The following is a 17235-nucleotide window of genomic DNA, read 5'->3' on the forward strand; positions in this document are numbered from 1 at the left end:
TTTTAAAGTTAAGTTTTACGTTTTAGTTTTTATTTATTAATTATAAGTAAGTAAGTAGTCTGTACGTAAGTAAGTAGTGTGTGTGTGTGTGTGTGTGTGTGTGTGTGTGTGTGTGTGTGTGTGTGTGTGTGTGTGTGTGTGTGTGTGTGTGTATATTCGAAGTATTTTCATCTTTGGAAAATTAAATAAAATGTGTACAAATGACTATTAACACATTTAACACGTTATGAATACCTCCGGGGTACTAATTTGTTCTAAGTTTTTGCATTGAATCTCTCATAACGTATCAGAGCTAAATCCGTTTTCCAGATGTGCTTTCAAATATCATCAATGATATTCTTGATACAAATGAAAACACTGCACCAAAGGCATGCTATACAGTGGTCCTGGAAGGATATGAGATGATAAAGGAGACAAACCCCCATGGAAGAGTTTACTGATGAGAAGAAAATATAAAGCCAGGTCAGCCAAATCAAACAGAAAAAGAAGAAGGAAAGGCAAGCAGTTGAAGGAGGAGCCCAAGGAGTTGTTTAGTTATGAATTGTGTACTGGTCAACATAAGTATTCATCCCCAAAAAACAACAAAATCGTACAACAATTGTCATTTCTTTGTATTTATTGTCATGAAAGAAAAAAGGAAAAAACAAAATAACAAGAAAATGAAAAGAAAAGGGCCCACTTTTCCAGAAAATGTAACCGAAATTGCAATCTTCAAACGATCATAAAATGTCGAGTATTTATGCCTAAAAAAGATAACTAAAAACACCTTTGAAAATAGTTTTCGCTTTTCTATTTTAGTACTAAATGTTCTACTTCAGTGTTCAAATTCTGCAGTTAACGTTCTGCAGAAATCGGTAGTATATCAGGAACTTTTGCCAGCCCCGAGGTATGAATTACGTGTTCTAACTTTGGAAGAAAATTTCAGACGTTAAACTACGCCCATCACGCTACGTCCCACCCAATAATCAATATAGCATACAACATTGCCCCTCCCTATCTGCAATATATTAAGAAATTTTGCCACTCTGAGGTATGCATTACCTGTTAAATAATATATTGTACAAAGACATGTTCAGTAAGACACGAGATAATAAAACAACAAAAAAAAACAGTAAATACAACATCAGTGAAAGTAAAACAAAAGAAACTTTCTACCTGAGAGTGCAACAGCAACTTTTTCAACTCCCCCAAGAGGTGCTAGCGCATCTCGTGCTTTGCTTCCGAAGAGTTTCTCAAGATAATTTGGGCCGTGATTGGCCAAAAGAGTCTGTAGAAAGTTGGCTGTCTCTTCCACGGGAGGGCGCTTTGCTAGAGTAAATAAACAATAAAAAGCATAAGATTAAATTTACTAAAACTCTTAAAATATACGTTTCTCCCTAATATTTGAAATTTGTTTTAAATTTATTTTGTTGTATTTTACGTTTTCGAGATCTAACGCAGATATCCCTCATTAGTTGGGTATCCTTGTTGTTAACAGCACTTTCGGCCGTAAACCCAATAACAACTTATGATTGTTTGTTCGAAGTTAAGCACAAAGCTGCACAATGAGCTTTCTGTGCTCTGCCCACCACGGGTATCGAAACCCGGTTTCTAGCTTATGATTGTTTGTTCGAAGTTAAGCATAAAGCTACACAATGGGCTATCTGTGCTCTGCCCACCACGGGTATCGAAACCAGGTTTCTAGCGTTGTTAGTCCGCAGACATACATCTGTGCCACTGGGGGGCTTTAAAGAAAGACAGAGAAACTTCTGACGTTGCATTACTAAACCAATTCGAACTTCATTTTTTTGCACTGTTATGAAGAGTTTCACAATTTTAGTTGGAAAAGAACATCTTGTTTATTTAGAAGAATTTTTCAGACGTCTACATGAAATGTCAAACCATTTGGTAATTTAATCAGGGCCTGGAACCAAGGCTCCTTAAATATTATCCGTTTGTTCGGGTCCCAGCTGGATAAAATGACAAATGTCGAAATGGAAAAATCGATTTCACCAAACGAAGTTAAAGCTAAGATAAAAACTTTAAGAAGCTTTGATTCTGTTACTTTTCTCGTAATAACTTGTGTCCTTAAGAGTCATTAATTAAATCATGTAAGATATTTGTAAGATATCACTTGTAACAAGACGTAACAATTTGAGTTGAGGATTACTCGACAGTAGCTTTAAATCTGGTAACAGTGCATGTATATGTGTAGTTTTGGTTTATAGATTATTCAACTGCAACTACAAGCCCACTTGATTAACACGGTAATTTCGGAGTTCTCGTTGGAATAAACTGAATTTAGCCTTCGGTGAATTGTTTTCGAACTCGATGTCGGTAATAGTAGAGGCAAAGGACATCGAGCGAATCCTTTGTTAAACAGATATTGATAAGCATATCGTACTGTAAAGATTACTAGATGAGTTTACGATGTATGTAATTAGTTCAGCCTTGAGATTATTCAAGATTTTTCTGATTAGAATCAGTCTAGTTAATTAACGATATAATTCTTTAGGTACAGAGGATGCTCCGCAAAATTAGACTCAAAACGAAGAAGAAAATAGATTGAGATTCAAGTCTAATTTTGTGACGAACGTGTCTACTGAATACAGGTATTATAATTATGCAATGCGATGCCAGTGTTAGGAATATATACCAAGAAAGCAAAGTATACCACTTGAAACAGCTTCAGGAATACAGAGGTTGAGTACGTCATATTAAACCGATTGTGGAGCCTCACCATGTCGTTACAGTCTATATCGCCACGTCCGGTCACGCTCTATCTGATGATCGTGCATCTTACCAATAGGCCTGCAGCGTAGTTTCCATTCCAAATAGTTCCTTTGTAATGCTGTCATGCCCAAAGCATACCATTCGTCCTTGCTCACTTTTCATAATTATTAAAGTGTACGAATATGATAGTTTCAACAGTCTTATCGCACAGAAATCCATAGGCACTGCGTTCAATGACTTGATCTGTACATATTCGTATGAAATAGTATGAATACCCGTTTCATTCTTCGGCTAATCGAGTTATGCGACACTTGAACGGTAGTTACGACTGGAAGCCCCATCTTAGTATTCTGGTGAATACATAAACTGTTGGCCTCGTTTCCAGATGGAGATCCTTCGCAATTATATTACGCACTGTTATCTAGGACACGCGGACGGCTTTACTATGCAGGTTTCTTTCTGGTTGGTCCTCATCCCCCAAGTTGATACATATCCATGACATTTTCCAATGTCATTAAGTCCAAGGCCTATCCCCGTCTCTGATCTGAACAAATCATTATTACTGGAGTGAATGGAAAGGCTATTACATACCCTTCCCCAAAACGATAAATTATCGACGACATCACATTTTCTACGACACGCCAACCAAACAATGTCAAAACATAGTTTTGATACATTCCGTTTCATTGCGATTTCATATCGGATGTGGTTGTCACGTGACTTGTTCACTTCCATATTTTATTATAACGTACGTAACTTTGGAATATAACAACAGTATAAAGTATCTCTCTTGAAGAGGCTGTAGTAATATAATTTGAACCAGCTTTATTTATATACCAAGAATATAATCATAACGCGCCCAACGTTTTTATTATTACAAAACAAAAACGAAAATGTACGCTAAGTTTAATATGTAGGGTTCTTTGTTTTAGGTTTTTACTGATTTTTTTACCTTTTATCTTTGCTTAAGAAAAAAAAACCTTATCGACTTAAGCCGACTTAAGCCAGGATTTGGCTTACTTAATCTTAGTTTAAATAAACAGCTTATCGGTTTAAGCTTACTTAAACCTGGATTAGACTTACTTACTCTTTTTTCTTCTAGCGCAGTACCGCTAAAAACCAATAAGTGGCGCTGCGGAAGTTTGCTAATCAGTATTGTTCGTTAACACTGGCTGAGAGTTAAAAAAAAAAAAGCAGCGAATATTTGGTTTCTTCGAGCAAGTCTCTAAATATTTTAAATCTAAAAACGTATTGTTGCAAGCAAACAATATTACTGTGGCGGTTTTTGTTTCTACGTAACACTACTTGTTATTATTGTTATTGTTTTTTCTGTTTTCAGCAAGCTCACGAACATCCGAAAAATCCCTATCTGTTAACATGAGGAATGATTTTTCACACTATTTTTGCTCTATAACTCAGTCAAAAATTGTCGAATTTTGATGAAACTTGGCGAGCCTATGTAGAATATTATTCCTCATTGACCTGCCATAAATGGTCAGTGTACGTTGATAAAGACGACAAACCGACACATTTTCTTATTTTTTGAGGGACGAATATCATCAACGATGCATGGCAGAGGTCAGCGCCCTCTAGTTGAAATATGCTATTAAATGTTAATACGCAAAAATTCACAGTTTAGTTTTATATTTTAAAATTGTTTATAAGAATGGAAATACTGAGGATCAGTTCGCTTCTTAAGAATTTTCACCCTATGTGTACCAGAGACAACCCATAATCTCCTCTAACACCCCCACCTTTTAAAATTACTTCATTATAATATGTCAAATATTGGTGTAAAAAAAGTTATCTACAGGTGTTTCTCATATCCTTAAAGCTTTACGATTAATTTCAGAACTAATTCGTTAGGCTGGATGATGATATATTACAGTATAAATAGACAAATTAAGATGAATGTGTAAAAAAAACAAAAAAAACATGTTCTATCGTTAACTTGTTTTTACAACGGTTTTTAGGCCTATTGCTTTTATCAATATTTCGCAGGTTTTCGACATTTAAAACGTTTATTTTAGTTTTGTTAGTTTTAGTTAGAACATTTTTGTTTCTTGAAGCACTTAGCGATAAGGGCCTGGCATGGTCTGGTGGTTAAGGCACTCGACTCACAATCTACGGGTCGTGGGTTCGAATTCCTTCACCATGCCCTTTCAGCTGTGTGGACGTTATAACGTTCGATCAATCCCAATATTCGTTGGTAAAGAATAGCTCGTGAGTTGGCGGTGGATGGTGTTGATTAGCTACCTTCCCTCTATTCTGAAATTTCAAAATTAGGGACAGCTAGCGCAGATATTCCTCGAAATTCAACAAACAAACAAATTTATTGATAAAGTTTGAGAAACCTAACAGAGTATTAAGTAACTCACATTGAATAATCTAATAATATTGTTTTAACCACAGGCAGCCGCTCGTGCCAGCAGTTCTCCGTTTCCTAATTCTAGCTAAAATCGTTTGTTTAAAGAAGCGTTTGCGCCGTCCATGACGTTATCTTAACGTTCAAACAAACCTCCAGGGAAAAATTGTGATAAGAAAAACAACAGATGGTACGTCTTGTATTCTGATACAAGACTATAATAAAATTATTTTTATTGTTCACCAGCCAGGAAGTAAAAACTGGCAGTTACTTGTTATTCCCTGTGCGTTGAAGATACATATAGAGGTATCTTTTCCTGAGAATTATACTCCTGAGAATAAACATGGTACAGCAAGTGCGCTCAGTTACCTGGGGGGGGGGGAGAGAATGGTTCTTCAATAGTTAGTAACTTCTGTAACTTTATTAGGCTTAGCTTTAAAAGGTGAACTTGCTATACAGTAGTTAGATTTGGTTATCTCTAGAGAAGGAATGGTTTTTATTGGGATCAACATTAACAATAGATAAAATGTCTACAATAGTGTCTCAACCTATGGCTTTACGCAACAATAGTGTCTCAACTTATGGCTTTACGCAACAATAGTGTCTCAACTTATGGCTTTACGCAACAATAGATAAAATGTCTACAATAGTGTTTCAACTTATGTCTTTACGCAACAATAGATAAAATGTCTACAATAGTGTTTCAACTTATGGCTTTACGCAACAATAGATAAAATGTCTACAATAGTGTTTCAACTTATGTCTTTACGCAAACATTTTTAACGACTCGCCTTCTCATAATATTATTTATCATACATAATTGATGACATATGTATATACACATAATTGATGACATATGTATATACATAAGATTATGAATATTTAATAATTAACGCCCCCAGTGGCACAGCGGTATGCCTGCGAACTTACAACGCTAGAATCCGGGTTTCGATACCCGTGGTGGGCAGGGCACAGATAGCCCATTGTGTTGCTTTGTGCTTAACTTCAAACAAACAATAATACTTAACACTGCATGTTCCTGATCGCGAGAAGGTTTATCCATGTACTTTGTTTCTGCTTATCTTTTGTCACAGTGCAGTTTCTGCATAAATTTAAAGATGAGGGAAAGTTTATAAATTCTCTTTAAAATTTTTTGTTCTGGTTTCTGCTTTTGGTTTTAATCTGAAGAAGGTGAACATAGGACCTGATCAACATGAAAGTGTTTGTCAACTGTACTGACCCGATTTTACCAATGGAAAGTTACCTCTTCTTTCACCTTACATTGCCATTTTTGGAGATTCTGTTATTAACTCCTGAAGAATAATAATCAACTATTCGAAAGCGCTCGAGTTTTGGATCTTATTTTAAATTTATTACACTTTATATGTGATCCTTTGTGATAACTCTTATCAAGATACACATCTACACACATAGTCAGAGAGTAAAGTAACAACAATACTATTACAAACGTATACGCACATAGTCAGAGAGTAAAGTAACAACAATACTATTATAAACATACACACACACACATTACTTTACTCTCTAACTACAATACTATTATAAACATACACACACAGAGTTAGAGAGTAAAGTAACAACAATACTATTATAAACATACACACACACAGTTAGATAGTAAAGTAACAACAATACTATTATAAACATACACACACACACAGTTAGATAGTAAAGTAACAACAATACTATTATAAATATATAAACATATACACACATAGTTAGAGAGTAAAGTAACAACAATACTATTATAAATATATAAACATATACACACATAGTTAGAGAGTAAAGTAACAATAATACTATTATAAATGTATACCAATCTGCTTAAATGCGTGGAAAATAAAATAATAACAATAAATTTCACACCAATTTGCTTTGACGCGTTTCTCATAAGTGGTGGAATAACAGTAAAACATTTGTTTTGTTAACAGTAAAACATTTGTTTCAATCCCTAAAGAAAGAGCTTTATCTGGCTGTTTTGACAATTTTGTTAATATTCCTATGCAAGATATGTCATTGTATCACATCTAAGCCCCTGTACACAGTCTTTGTTCTCCAGCACAGTTTAAAACCTCCACATCATCCTCACAGTGGCTCTACAGTAGAGACATACCTGCGGTACAGAGTTTAGAATTTTCATCATAACCATCAGGGCAGTCAGGAGCACCGTCACACAGATACTGGATCGAGATACAAATGGTGCGTCTCCCGGGGCAACGGAAAGGTCGGGTGGTCGGGCAGCGGTTATAATCATCTAAATGAAGAAGATAGAAATATATTCGGTTATGATTAACAATCACAGAAAGTTTTTCAAATTAGAAATAGTAATAGGACATATCATCAACTATAGAAAAAAAAAAAAAAAAAAACACTGTGCGTGTCTGACGATTCTGGTACTATCAAAAGCGCCATCTATAGACTTAAAAAGTAATTTTTCATAAAGTGACCTAAACCAAGCCATTCTTGCTTGATAATTAGGAGAAAGAAAAAAAAGATTGAAGTTAATCAGAAAAATAAACAATTCATTTTTAAAACGTTTCCAAATGGTATATTTCAGATTAATATCAATTTTCGCTCAGAGAAAACTATATACTTATATCCAAAAATAAAAATTAACCTGGTAATGAGTATAGCTAATTAAATATGCTGTTTTACTTTTTTACTTAGATTAGACTGTGCTGTTAGCGAAATTTTCGGGTATTAGTGTAGTTACACCACGATAATGAGTTGATTGTTTTCTAAAGAATATATTTAAAAATTCACGACTTTTTAACATAACGGGGATAATCGTTCATAATGTGATGAAAAATATTAAGTAGAATCAGGTATCACGTGACGCCATGCCGCTAGATCAGGTATCATGTGGCGCCAACTAGCATGCGGCGTTAGTTTGCATAAATAAAAATAACTGACTATATCAAATGAATAGAGAGTAAAAAATTGAGAAATTAAGTTAAATATGACAGTTTTGTAAAACTTGTGCTCATGTTGTACGTTTCCGAACAAAGCAATCTAAGTCAAGTTTTAAAGTTACAAAAAAAACAAAAACATTTATATCTACAAAATAGCTAAATCTAAACCATTGCTTGACATAAGTCTGTGTTCGCTTTTAACTGTCGAACTGATGGACCAGTTACTGCAAACCTCGTCAGATGTCCTTAGGGCCCTCCTGGAGTGACATTGGAGCGTCGTCAGTCGAATTTGATTCCATATGTCACCCTCAGTGGTTCCTATTTCTTCCCTGTGCGTTGAACGGATAAGTCAGTTAATATATATCTATTTAAATATTAAGTAGATGAAAATGATAATTGCAAATTTTATATAGTTTGAGAGAAAAGTACCAACTAAATTGGTGATATAATTTAGTTTTTGTCTTAGCATTTTACAAAATTTACGAAAGCAAAAAATGGAAACGGAGTTTTATTAACCACAAATTTTCATCCTCAACTTATCTTCGACATGAAATGATGAATCCTTGGCCAGGTATTCCCAAGTCAAGGAATCCTCAGCCAGGTATCCCTAAATCATTGAATCCTCAGCCAGGTTACCATGAATCATTGAATCCTCAGCCAGGTTACCATGAATCATTGAATCCTCAGCCAAGTATTCTTATGTCAAGAAATCCTTAACCAGGTATCCTTAAAATAAGGATTTTTAAAACAATTTAATTTGGTTCTTATTTTTGCTGGCAAGAAGAGAAAGTTCTCCAGACTAGTGGCTGTTAGTCCTGGATTAGAGGAATGTTCTGTATCCATTGAACCTAATGAAGCGAACTGGAGATATTCCACAGAATATGTAATCTACTGCGCATATCGAACTTCTATAATTGCTCTGAACCTCTGATCAAATACCAAACATCAGCTAGTAGTTTAGTCTAGGACTTACGTAGCTGGACAAAACTACAAGCTTCACTTCAGGGTTTTTATGTCTACCTAGTAATTAGTCTTCCATGTTATAGTTAATCTTTCTTTGGTTAGTGCGCATAATATGGTTCAAACTGATTGAATGTAGTCAACATTGTAACTAGTGTATGGTACGTCATTAATGATCCAAATGACTGAAACCCCTTGAATGTAGTCAACATTCTAACTAGTGTATGGTACGTCATTAATGATCCAAATGACTGAAACCCCTTGCACTAGTTAGAATGTTGACTACATTCCAGGATACGTCATTAAAGATCTAAATGACTGAAAACCCTTGAATGTAGTCAACATTGTAACTAGTACAGGATAAGTCATTAACGATCCAAATGTACAAACATTCTGAGTGCAGCAAACAATACTACTTTTTTTTAGAAAAAAAAACGAACGTTTGTCGTTTGTTGTGTTGATTTATCAGCTTGATTTAATTCAGCGGCTCTTGAGCGTTTCTCCAATATTTTAGTCTTAGCTGCCCACATGACCCTAATGGTCTGATAAACGCTAATGACATGCTGAGAACTGTTTGAAAGACAAACATGAATCCTACCCCCCACACACACACACATTTATTATAAAAAAACTAATATAAATTATAAATTTGCACAACACGCCTTCTTCAAATCAATAGTAATTATCTTTATCATCTTAGAGAATATATGCTCATACATAATACGTGTATTTACAATGTGCGTTTGTGTTTATACAATAAAGCCTGCGTGAATCCAGTGTATACACTTACAATTAATTACATTTGTACGACAGCAATATTTTTCGTGTTTTTGTTTAAATTTAGCTTCATGTTTATGTGGATGATATTCAGATATCTATATTCTACCATATCTCAAATTATAACATTTGCTACAGGATGTGTGTGAAGAACATTTTGTATTTACAATGATTATATTTAGAAAGGGAAAGACCAATTCACCACATCTAGGAGTGGTTTGGCTAAAGACTATTTCACCACATCTAGGAGTGGTTTGGCTAAAGACCAATTCACCACATCTAGGAGTGGTTTGGCTAAAGACCAATTCACCACATCTAGGAGTGGTTTGGCTAAAGACTATTCACCACATCTAGGAGTGGTTTGGCTAAAGACTATTTCACCACATCTAGGAGTGGTTGGTTAAAGACTATTTCACCACATCTAGGAGTGGTTTGGTTAAAGACTATTTCACCACATCTAGGAGTGGTTTGGTTTGCTTCGAATTTCGCGCAAAGCTACATGAGGGATATCTGCACTAGCCATCCCTAATTTAGCAGTGTAAGACTATAAGGAAGACAGTTAGTCATCACCACCCACTGCCAAGTCTTGGGCTAGGCTACTCTTTTTACCAACCAGATGTAGGAACGTTGAGAGCCAGAAGATCAGGAAGGCCTGGATATGGTACAGGTGTTTCTAAACCACATTGTACGGCAAACCTAAATCAACTTTATTGCCGAGTTTAGCGTGTCCAGCTATTGAATCCGAGGATTTATGGTTGGTGTCCCGTAACCGAAAGAACAATTATCGCTCCGCACTTTGGAGTTGTGGGTGCATTATAAGGGTGACAATCAATTTCTACTCTTCAATTAGAGAAACCTAAGAGTTGGCGGTGGATTAAATTCACTAGCTGCCTAGTCTATGACTTGAAAATTATAAACGGCTAGCACAAAAAGTTCTCATACAGCTTTGAGTGAACATCAAAAACGACCAAACAAACAAGCTGTTATAATGTCTCCTCCAATAGGAAGGGTTTGTTTGTTTGGAATTAAGAACAAAGCTACACAATGAGCTATCTGTGCTCTGCCCACCACGGGTGTCGGAACCCGGTTTCTAGCGTTGTAAGTCCGCAGACTTACCGCTGTGTTAATGAGGATGCCCAATATGAAGGGGGACCTATTGTAGTTCTTACGTTTCTTTCTTCTTCTTGCCAGCAATTTCAGTTTGGAGGCACCCCTTCATTTTTTGCCCTGACAGTCTTCAAATTTAGAGAACAGATTTCAGGGCGTACTTGATATATGTTTCATTATTGAGAACGACGGTAAGCATATTGCACACCTTGTGTGACAATGTTTGACTCATTCTGTAATATGTCCAACCTCTTCTGAATAATAACAACAAATGATAATTTTGATATGGCTCCTGGTGGCATTCGGTTCCCTCTAGAACAAAGTTTTTAAATTTGTTTATTTGTTGAATTTCGAGAAGAAAAAGCTACTCAAGGGCTATCTGCCACTATAGAATTGATGATTTCAAATATGAGGTATACGTGCTATCAAATTTAATTCTACATTTAAATCATAATAAATGATGATACAATTAAAGATTTTTATTCTAGGACGCCTTCAATTACGATGTATATGGTCACGTTTTATTACAATCAATCAAAATACATGAATATCTTCACTGTAGTTGTTCTTTGTTGCACATTTCTCTCTCTGTTTCTGTTTGCTTCTCTGCGCCACCGTGACTTAGAAATCTGTCTTTTTACGCCCTCTTTGTGATCTAAAACTGTCATTTTACGCCCTCTTTGTGATCTAAAACTGTCATTTTACGCCCTCTTTGTGATCTAAAACTGTCATTTTGTTTCTGTTTGCTTCTCTGCGCCACCGTGACTTAGAAATCTGTCTTTTTACGCCCTCTTTTTGATCTAAAACTGTCATTTTACGTCCTTTTTTTGTATCTAAAGTTTTGTCCCACTTTTTTATGTTCTATTTTGATCTAAAAATATGGCTGTTTCTTTATAAAATCATGTCCGTATTTTGATGCTCTTTCCTTTTGATTTAAAACACTGACTGTCTTTCATACAGTCTTTATTTGATTTTAAACACCGCCTGTCTTTGTTTTCTTATTGACTTAAAATTGTCCCTAAAGTTCTTCTCTTCATCTAGAGCTTTGATCATTTTTTCAAATCAGTCGTTTTTATGTCTCTCTCTCTCTCATTAGTGCCCTCAAGTGTCTCACTGTTAAACTTGTATACTACTAACGCTAGAAATCGGGGATCGATACTCGCGGTAGGCGCATCGCAGATAGCCCATTGTGTACCTTTGCACGTAAACACAAGCAAACAAACTTATTAGTATGGCTCACGAACTCATTAGTATTGATCAAAGTTTCATTATTATGGACTTGGGGCTTATTAGTATTAATCTTGGACGTACTTATGTGAATCTAGGACTTACTAGTATGGATCAAGGACGTACTTATGTGAATCTAGGACTTACTAGTATGGATCAAGGACGTACTTATGTGGATCTAGGACTTACTAGTATGGATCAAGGACTTTTGTCCAACATTTTACTAATTAGTTTTCCTCTTATTGACGGCCAAGCTTTTATGAGAAAAACAAAGCGACCGCTTTTGCTCTCTTTTTTTTTTTTTTTGGATTTCTTCAATGCTAGATAGCCTGTAGTAATTATTGTTTCCCTGATTCAACAGAACGAGCGGAGGGGAGATAGGAGCAAGATTACCCAAGGTAGGCCTGACACGATTCGTGACTTAGATAAATCGTTTAGAATTATATACATTCAAAGAACAAACAAACTGATGGAGTTGCGAAGCACGGAGGCGTTTTATGTAGTTTTAGTTACTCGGAGAACACTAATGGAATATTCCACTTCTAGTTTCTGACGCTGCTGATCTAGAAAAACTGTCGACCGTAAAACTTAATGACAGTTATCAAGATGCCCACTAGGTCACGCTATTATTCTGTGTAAAACAAACACTATACCGAAGTACAATGTTGGATAATTTGTCGTTCTAGGCAATGTTTAAAAGTGTTGTTCTCGATGGACTCCAACAAATTAACATAAATACTTTTTTTTTGCGTGTAAGAAGCCCCCACCACACCTGCCCCAGTGGCACAGCGTTAAGTCTAAAGGCTTATAACGCTAAAAATCGAGCTTCGATACCAGTGGTGGTCATAGAACGACACAGCTCGTTGTGTAGCTTTGTGTTTAACTAGAAACAAGCAAATCGTGTAAGAAGACTATCCGCATGTTGATTTTATTCTCATTTTAGGCTTACAAAAAACAACTTGTTTTCCTGTTTTATGTTTATTATCTTCCATACCTTATGACCACAGTTTTAAAGGTCAGTAATAGATGGCTAAGGTTGTCAAGAGGGCGCTATATAGTCTTTTCTCTTAAAATCGGGGCGATCAAGGCCTGGTATTTTGCGAGTCATAACGTCCAAGGTTCGAACATGCGATATGACGATAAACAAGTTCTGCCTTACAAAAGGGACAGCTATCCTGTAAAGGGTATACGAGTAGGCGCTATGGGTGCTGCTGAATGGTTCCTCCCACCATCACTCCAATGGTTAGCAGCTGAGCATTGGAGGCTCTGACCTGGCCGGGTCTCCACAATTCACGTGCAGATAAACCAAATACTTCTAAAAAAATCCACTAAAGAAACCTATGAAATTTAGTTTAAGCATAAAATTATGCAGGTTAGTTTCTGCTTCTTTATTTCTTATATTACTGTAATATTCTAGTCGAAAATCGTACGCTAGGTAGAGGTGCTGCACTGGTCATAAGCTCCTTACTAAAAACAAACACTTCGCTGTTGTTTGTTTTATTATTTCATTTGTTTTGGTTATTTTTAAGACAAAAGTGGGCTATCTGTGCCACTCCTATTGCAGAGTTCGAACCCTAGATTTTTGCGTTATAAGTCTTCAAGTGTATAACTACGCCAACGAACCCGAGAAATAAAAAGAATGCATACATACAAGTCTTAGCTTTACACAACATGTTTCTTGTTTCAAGATCAACTTACTACAGTTCTTTTAATACATGTTTATGTAGTTTGATTGGGTAAAGTTTCTTGGAAGGTTTTATTTCTTTTGGAAAAGATAAAACCGTATCAAGATTTATTATCTACCCAAAACTGTCAAAGCACCCCTTCTTATCTGCGAAAAATGCAACATGTTAGACGTTTGTTTATTTATAATAAATATTCAATAAGGAAGTTAGTGCTTTCCTGACCTCGTGATGGAGGCAGGCAGGGAGTGGGGGGTAGTCCATTCTCACGATGTAATAGCTGAAGTTTGACAGGAGGTTTATGAAACACGTTGCTATAAAATAACGGTTTAAAAAATCATTTACGAGCCTCACTGCATTTTTTTTTTTTTCATATATATACAGATCTGAATAACAGAGCAAGGACTGAAACCTTCACCAAACACAAAAACAAATTAGCATGTTAACAACTTTGATCTTTCATAAACTGGTTTAAATTTGTTTGATTCAAAGACAAAATATAGAAAAAAAGATTGATAGAATGTTATAGTAGTCAGGACCCCAATGGCTCAGCGGTAAGTCTGAAGGATTATAACGCTAAAAACAGAGTTTTGATACTGGTGATAGATACAGCACAGATAGCTCATTGTTAGCTTATAACGCTAAAAACAGTTTTGATATTTGTGATGGGCACAGCATAGATAGATCATTATGGGCTTCTAACGCTAAATACTGGGTTTTATACCCGTGATGGACACAGCACAGATAGCCCATTGTGTAGCTTTGTGATTAATAACAAACAACAACAGTATTGACAGACTGTTCTGATTAACATTCCATACGCCCTCTACGTAATGTCACGAACCACGATAGTGGTTCATAATAGGGATCACAAGGAATTGCACAAATCCCTAATATAATGTTCGGGCAAAAAGCACCTTAAACATTAAAGATTCATTTCAAACAAGACTTTAAAACCTTTAATACTGACTGCTAAGACTGTACACAAATACAAATGCACAAAAAAGCACGCATCTTAGATTTATAAGGAAAAGAAAATCCGCTCAACGGCCCGTTTGTAATTCTTCTTCATATTATTATCTTGCCAGCCTACAACAAAAAACGGCCTCCAAACCTTTTATAAAATACTAAATAAGGTACCGCGAAGGTCGTAGTGGTATTGAAAAGTCGATTTGTTTCTTCTATGTTTTACATAAGCTAAAAACATCATAATTCTAGTGTAAACGATGTCATCATTATCCATAGAAGTTAGCTTTCTTACAGGTGTATGGTGTTCCTTTAAAAAGCTTACGTACAGAGTTAAACAGTAATTACCAGCCAATAATAGATGAACATTAGATGACCGTAACAGGTAGATACCCAACGCTTTGTACACTATACAACTGGTGTCTTTGGGGAGCTGTATTATGTATCAATACACATAATATTTAATTTCATTGTACACATTCGTAGAGTAATAACTTTATAAGACACGAAGGTTTACTTAAAGCAATCTTTTATTTTAAAAGGCTGCTTTTCTACTAGTAACATTTTATACACGCTTAGTGGGGGCTGTCTTAATCTAGGCATGTATTGCTATGCATTATATGTAGATAATTTAGTTACACAGAAGCTATAAATGCTCACTATATTCCCAAACAAATCTCCATGACAATCTCCATCTACAACTTAACCTTTTACACCTCGAACTAATGTGATCAAATAGCCAATAGCTACAGTAAATCATCATGACCCGTACCAGCTGGCTACAAGTTATGTTTATTATCATTATAATGTATAAAGTAGCTAACATATCAAGTAATCCTTTGCCCATAGTTAGTATGAAAAAGCCTGAAAGCAAGAAAAATAAAAAAATTGCGAATTTAAAAAACCTGCAAATGAGGATAATAAAAAAAAGTAAGGAAACAAGGCTAGAGATACTGTAGACATAATTTACTCAAACTATAAATCCCTGTTTTGACTCCACCACGGGTTCGACTTTCCGTTCAACTAAATATGCTCGCCGCCCTTTCAGCCGTGGAAGTATTATAAGGTAATGGTCAATCCCACTATTCGTTGGTAAAAGAGTAGCCCAAGAGTTGGCGGTGGATGATGATAACTAGTTGCCTTCTCTCTAGTCTTCCACTGCTAAATTAGGAACGACTATCACAGATAGCCCTCATGTAGCTTTGCGTGAAATTCAAAACAGTCCAAACCAATCTCGTCTTGGTGGAAGCGCATTGAACTAATAGTCGGATGGTTGTGAGGTCGAGGCTGACTTGAACCGTGTTGTCGTGTCCTTCAGCAAGACACCAGCTGTTAGGTGGTGGGTGAGGGAATGTTAACCTGCGAAGGACTGGCATACCGTACAGTAGGAACGTGTCGCCAATCTCATCCTTTTGTGGCATTAAGTTGGAGTACAGCATCAGATCCTGTGTGCCATCTCGATATGGAAGTGATCTGACCTTTAATTAAGTTTGATAGTCCCGTCTGATAACGTCTTTATGATACGAGTGTATGTATATTTTGCGTTGGAACTTACTGTTACACACCTTTTAAAAAAGGGATTACTTTTCGGCGGCATCACACTACCTTACATGACAGTAATGTCAAAATATAGTTATGATACGTGCCGGTCCACTGAGACTTCATATCGAGTGTGATGTGACTTGCTTATTTGCATATCCAACCCTCTGTATAGTGCGAGCTTCAACTACCTGAATTCAGACTACAGATCCTCTTACGAGCTCCAACTGTTTGAAAACTAAACATCCCACAGTTAAAAAATCTGAAGTCCAGCTGTTTAGGCCTGAACAGAACATAGATGAAAATAAAGAAATGCATTTTCATAAAAATCAACTCAACTTTACATACTTCTGAACCCGAACTTCTGACGAGGATTTCATTTTTTGTCAAGTACAGTGTAGTAGCATGAAACGAATCAATGAGGAAACTAAGCTTTTAAAGGCAGATAGGTAGATAATGTACATTATGTTTATTTCTTGAATATCCTTATAAAACAGTTTAATTAATTTATCAGTGAACTTTGAATTACGTTGTTCATAATGTAGACATGACATTTGATTGGTTTATTCCAAGTGCTCTAGCAAGTTGGATAAAAGGCAATCCTCTCACCTTGCGGTTTGTAATTGGTTGATCCCCTTCGAGTAGGTTTGTGATTGGTTGATCCCCTTCGAGTAGTTGTGGTTATTTACACTTACCAATAACTCCACATTTCAGATAAAAATAAAATAAACGGAAAGCGTGGCTAAAATAACATGAACAAATCTTCATTATATAAAGTGCATGTTTCCATCATCTTGATGGATTGAGTGTGCTTTGAGCTTTGTTGCCATGGAGTTTTAGATCTAGTCTCAAACAAAACAGAAACTTTAGAGAATATACAGCAAGGAATGGGGATTTTTTTAATGTACAGCGAGTAAAGACTGGCACACAAATGCGGATTATGCAGCTTTGCTGACTTACTAAAACG

General features: G+C 35.9%; 1 protein-coding gene across 1 annotated transcript in view; it reads right to left on the reverse strand.

The window, feature by feature from the left end:
• The window catches only part of LOC106473186 (IDLSRF-like peptide), a gene marked incomplete at its 5' end in the record, with an annotated part of 8252 nt that extends 845 nt beyond the window's left edge, over positions 1-7407 (reverse strand). The window contains 2 exons of the mRNA XM_013933866.2: positions 1156-1308; positions 7212-7407. Coding sequence (XP_013789320.2) covers positions 1156-1308; positions 7212-7407 — 349 coding nt within the window. The remainder of the gene's footprint in view (positions 1-1155; positions 1309-7211) is intronic.
• Positions 7408-17235: the final 9828 nt, after the last annotated feature.

This window comes from Limulus polyphemus, unplaced genomic scaffold (genome assembly GCF_000517525.1).
Source record: "Limulus polyphemus unplaced genomic scaffold, Limulus_polyphemus-2.1.2 Scaffold5957, whole genome shotgun sequence".
Classification (NCBI taxonomy): Eukaryota; Metazoa; Arthropoda; class Merostomata; order Xiphosura; family Limulidae; genus Limulus; species Limulus polyphemus.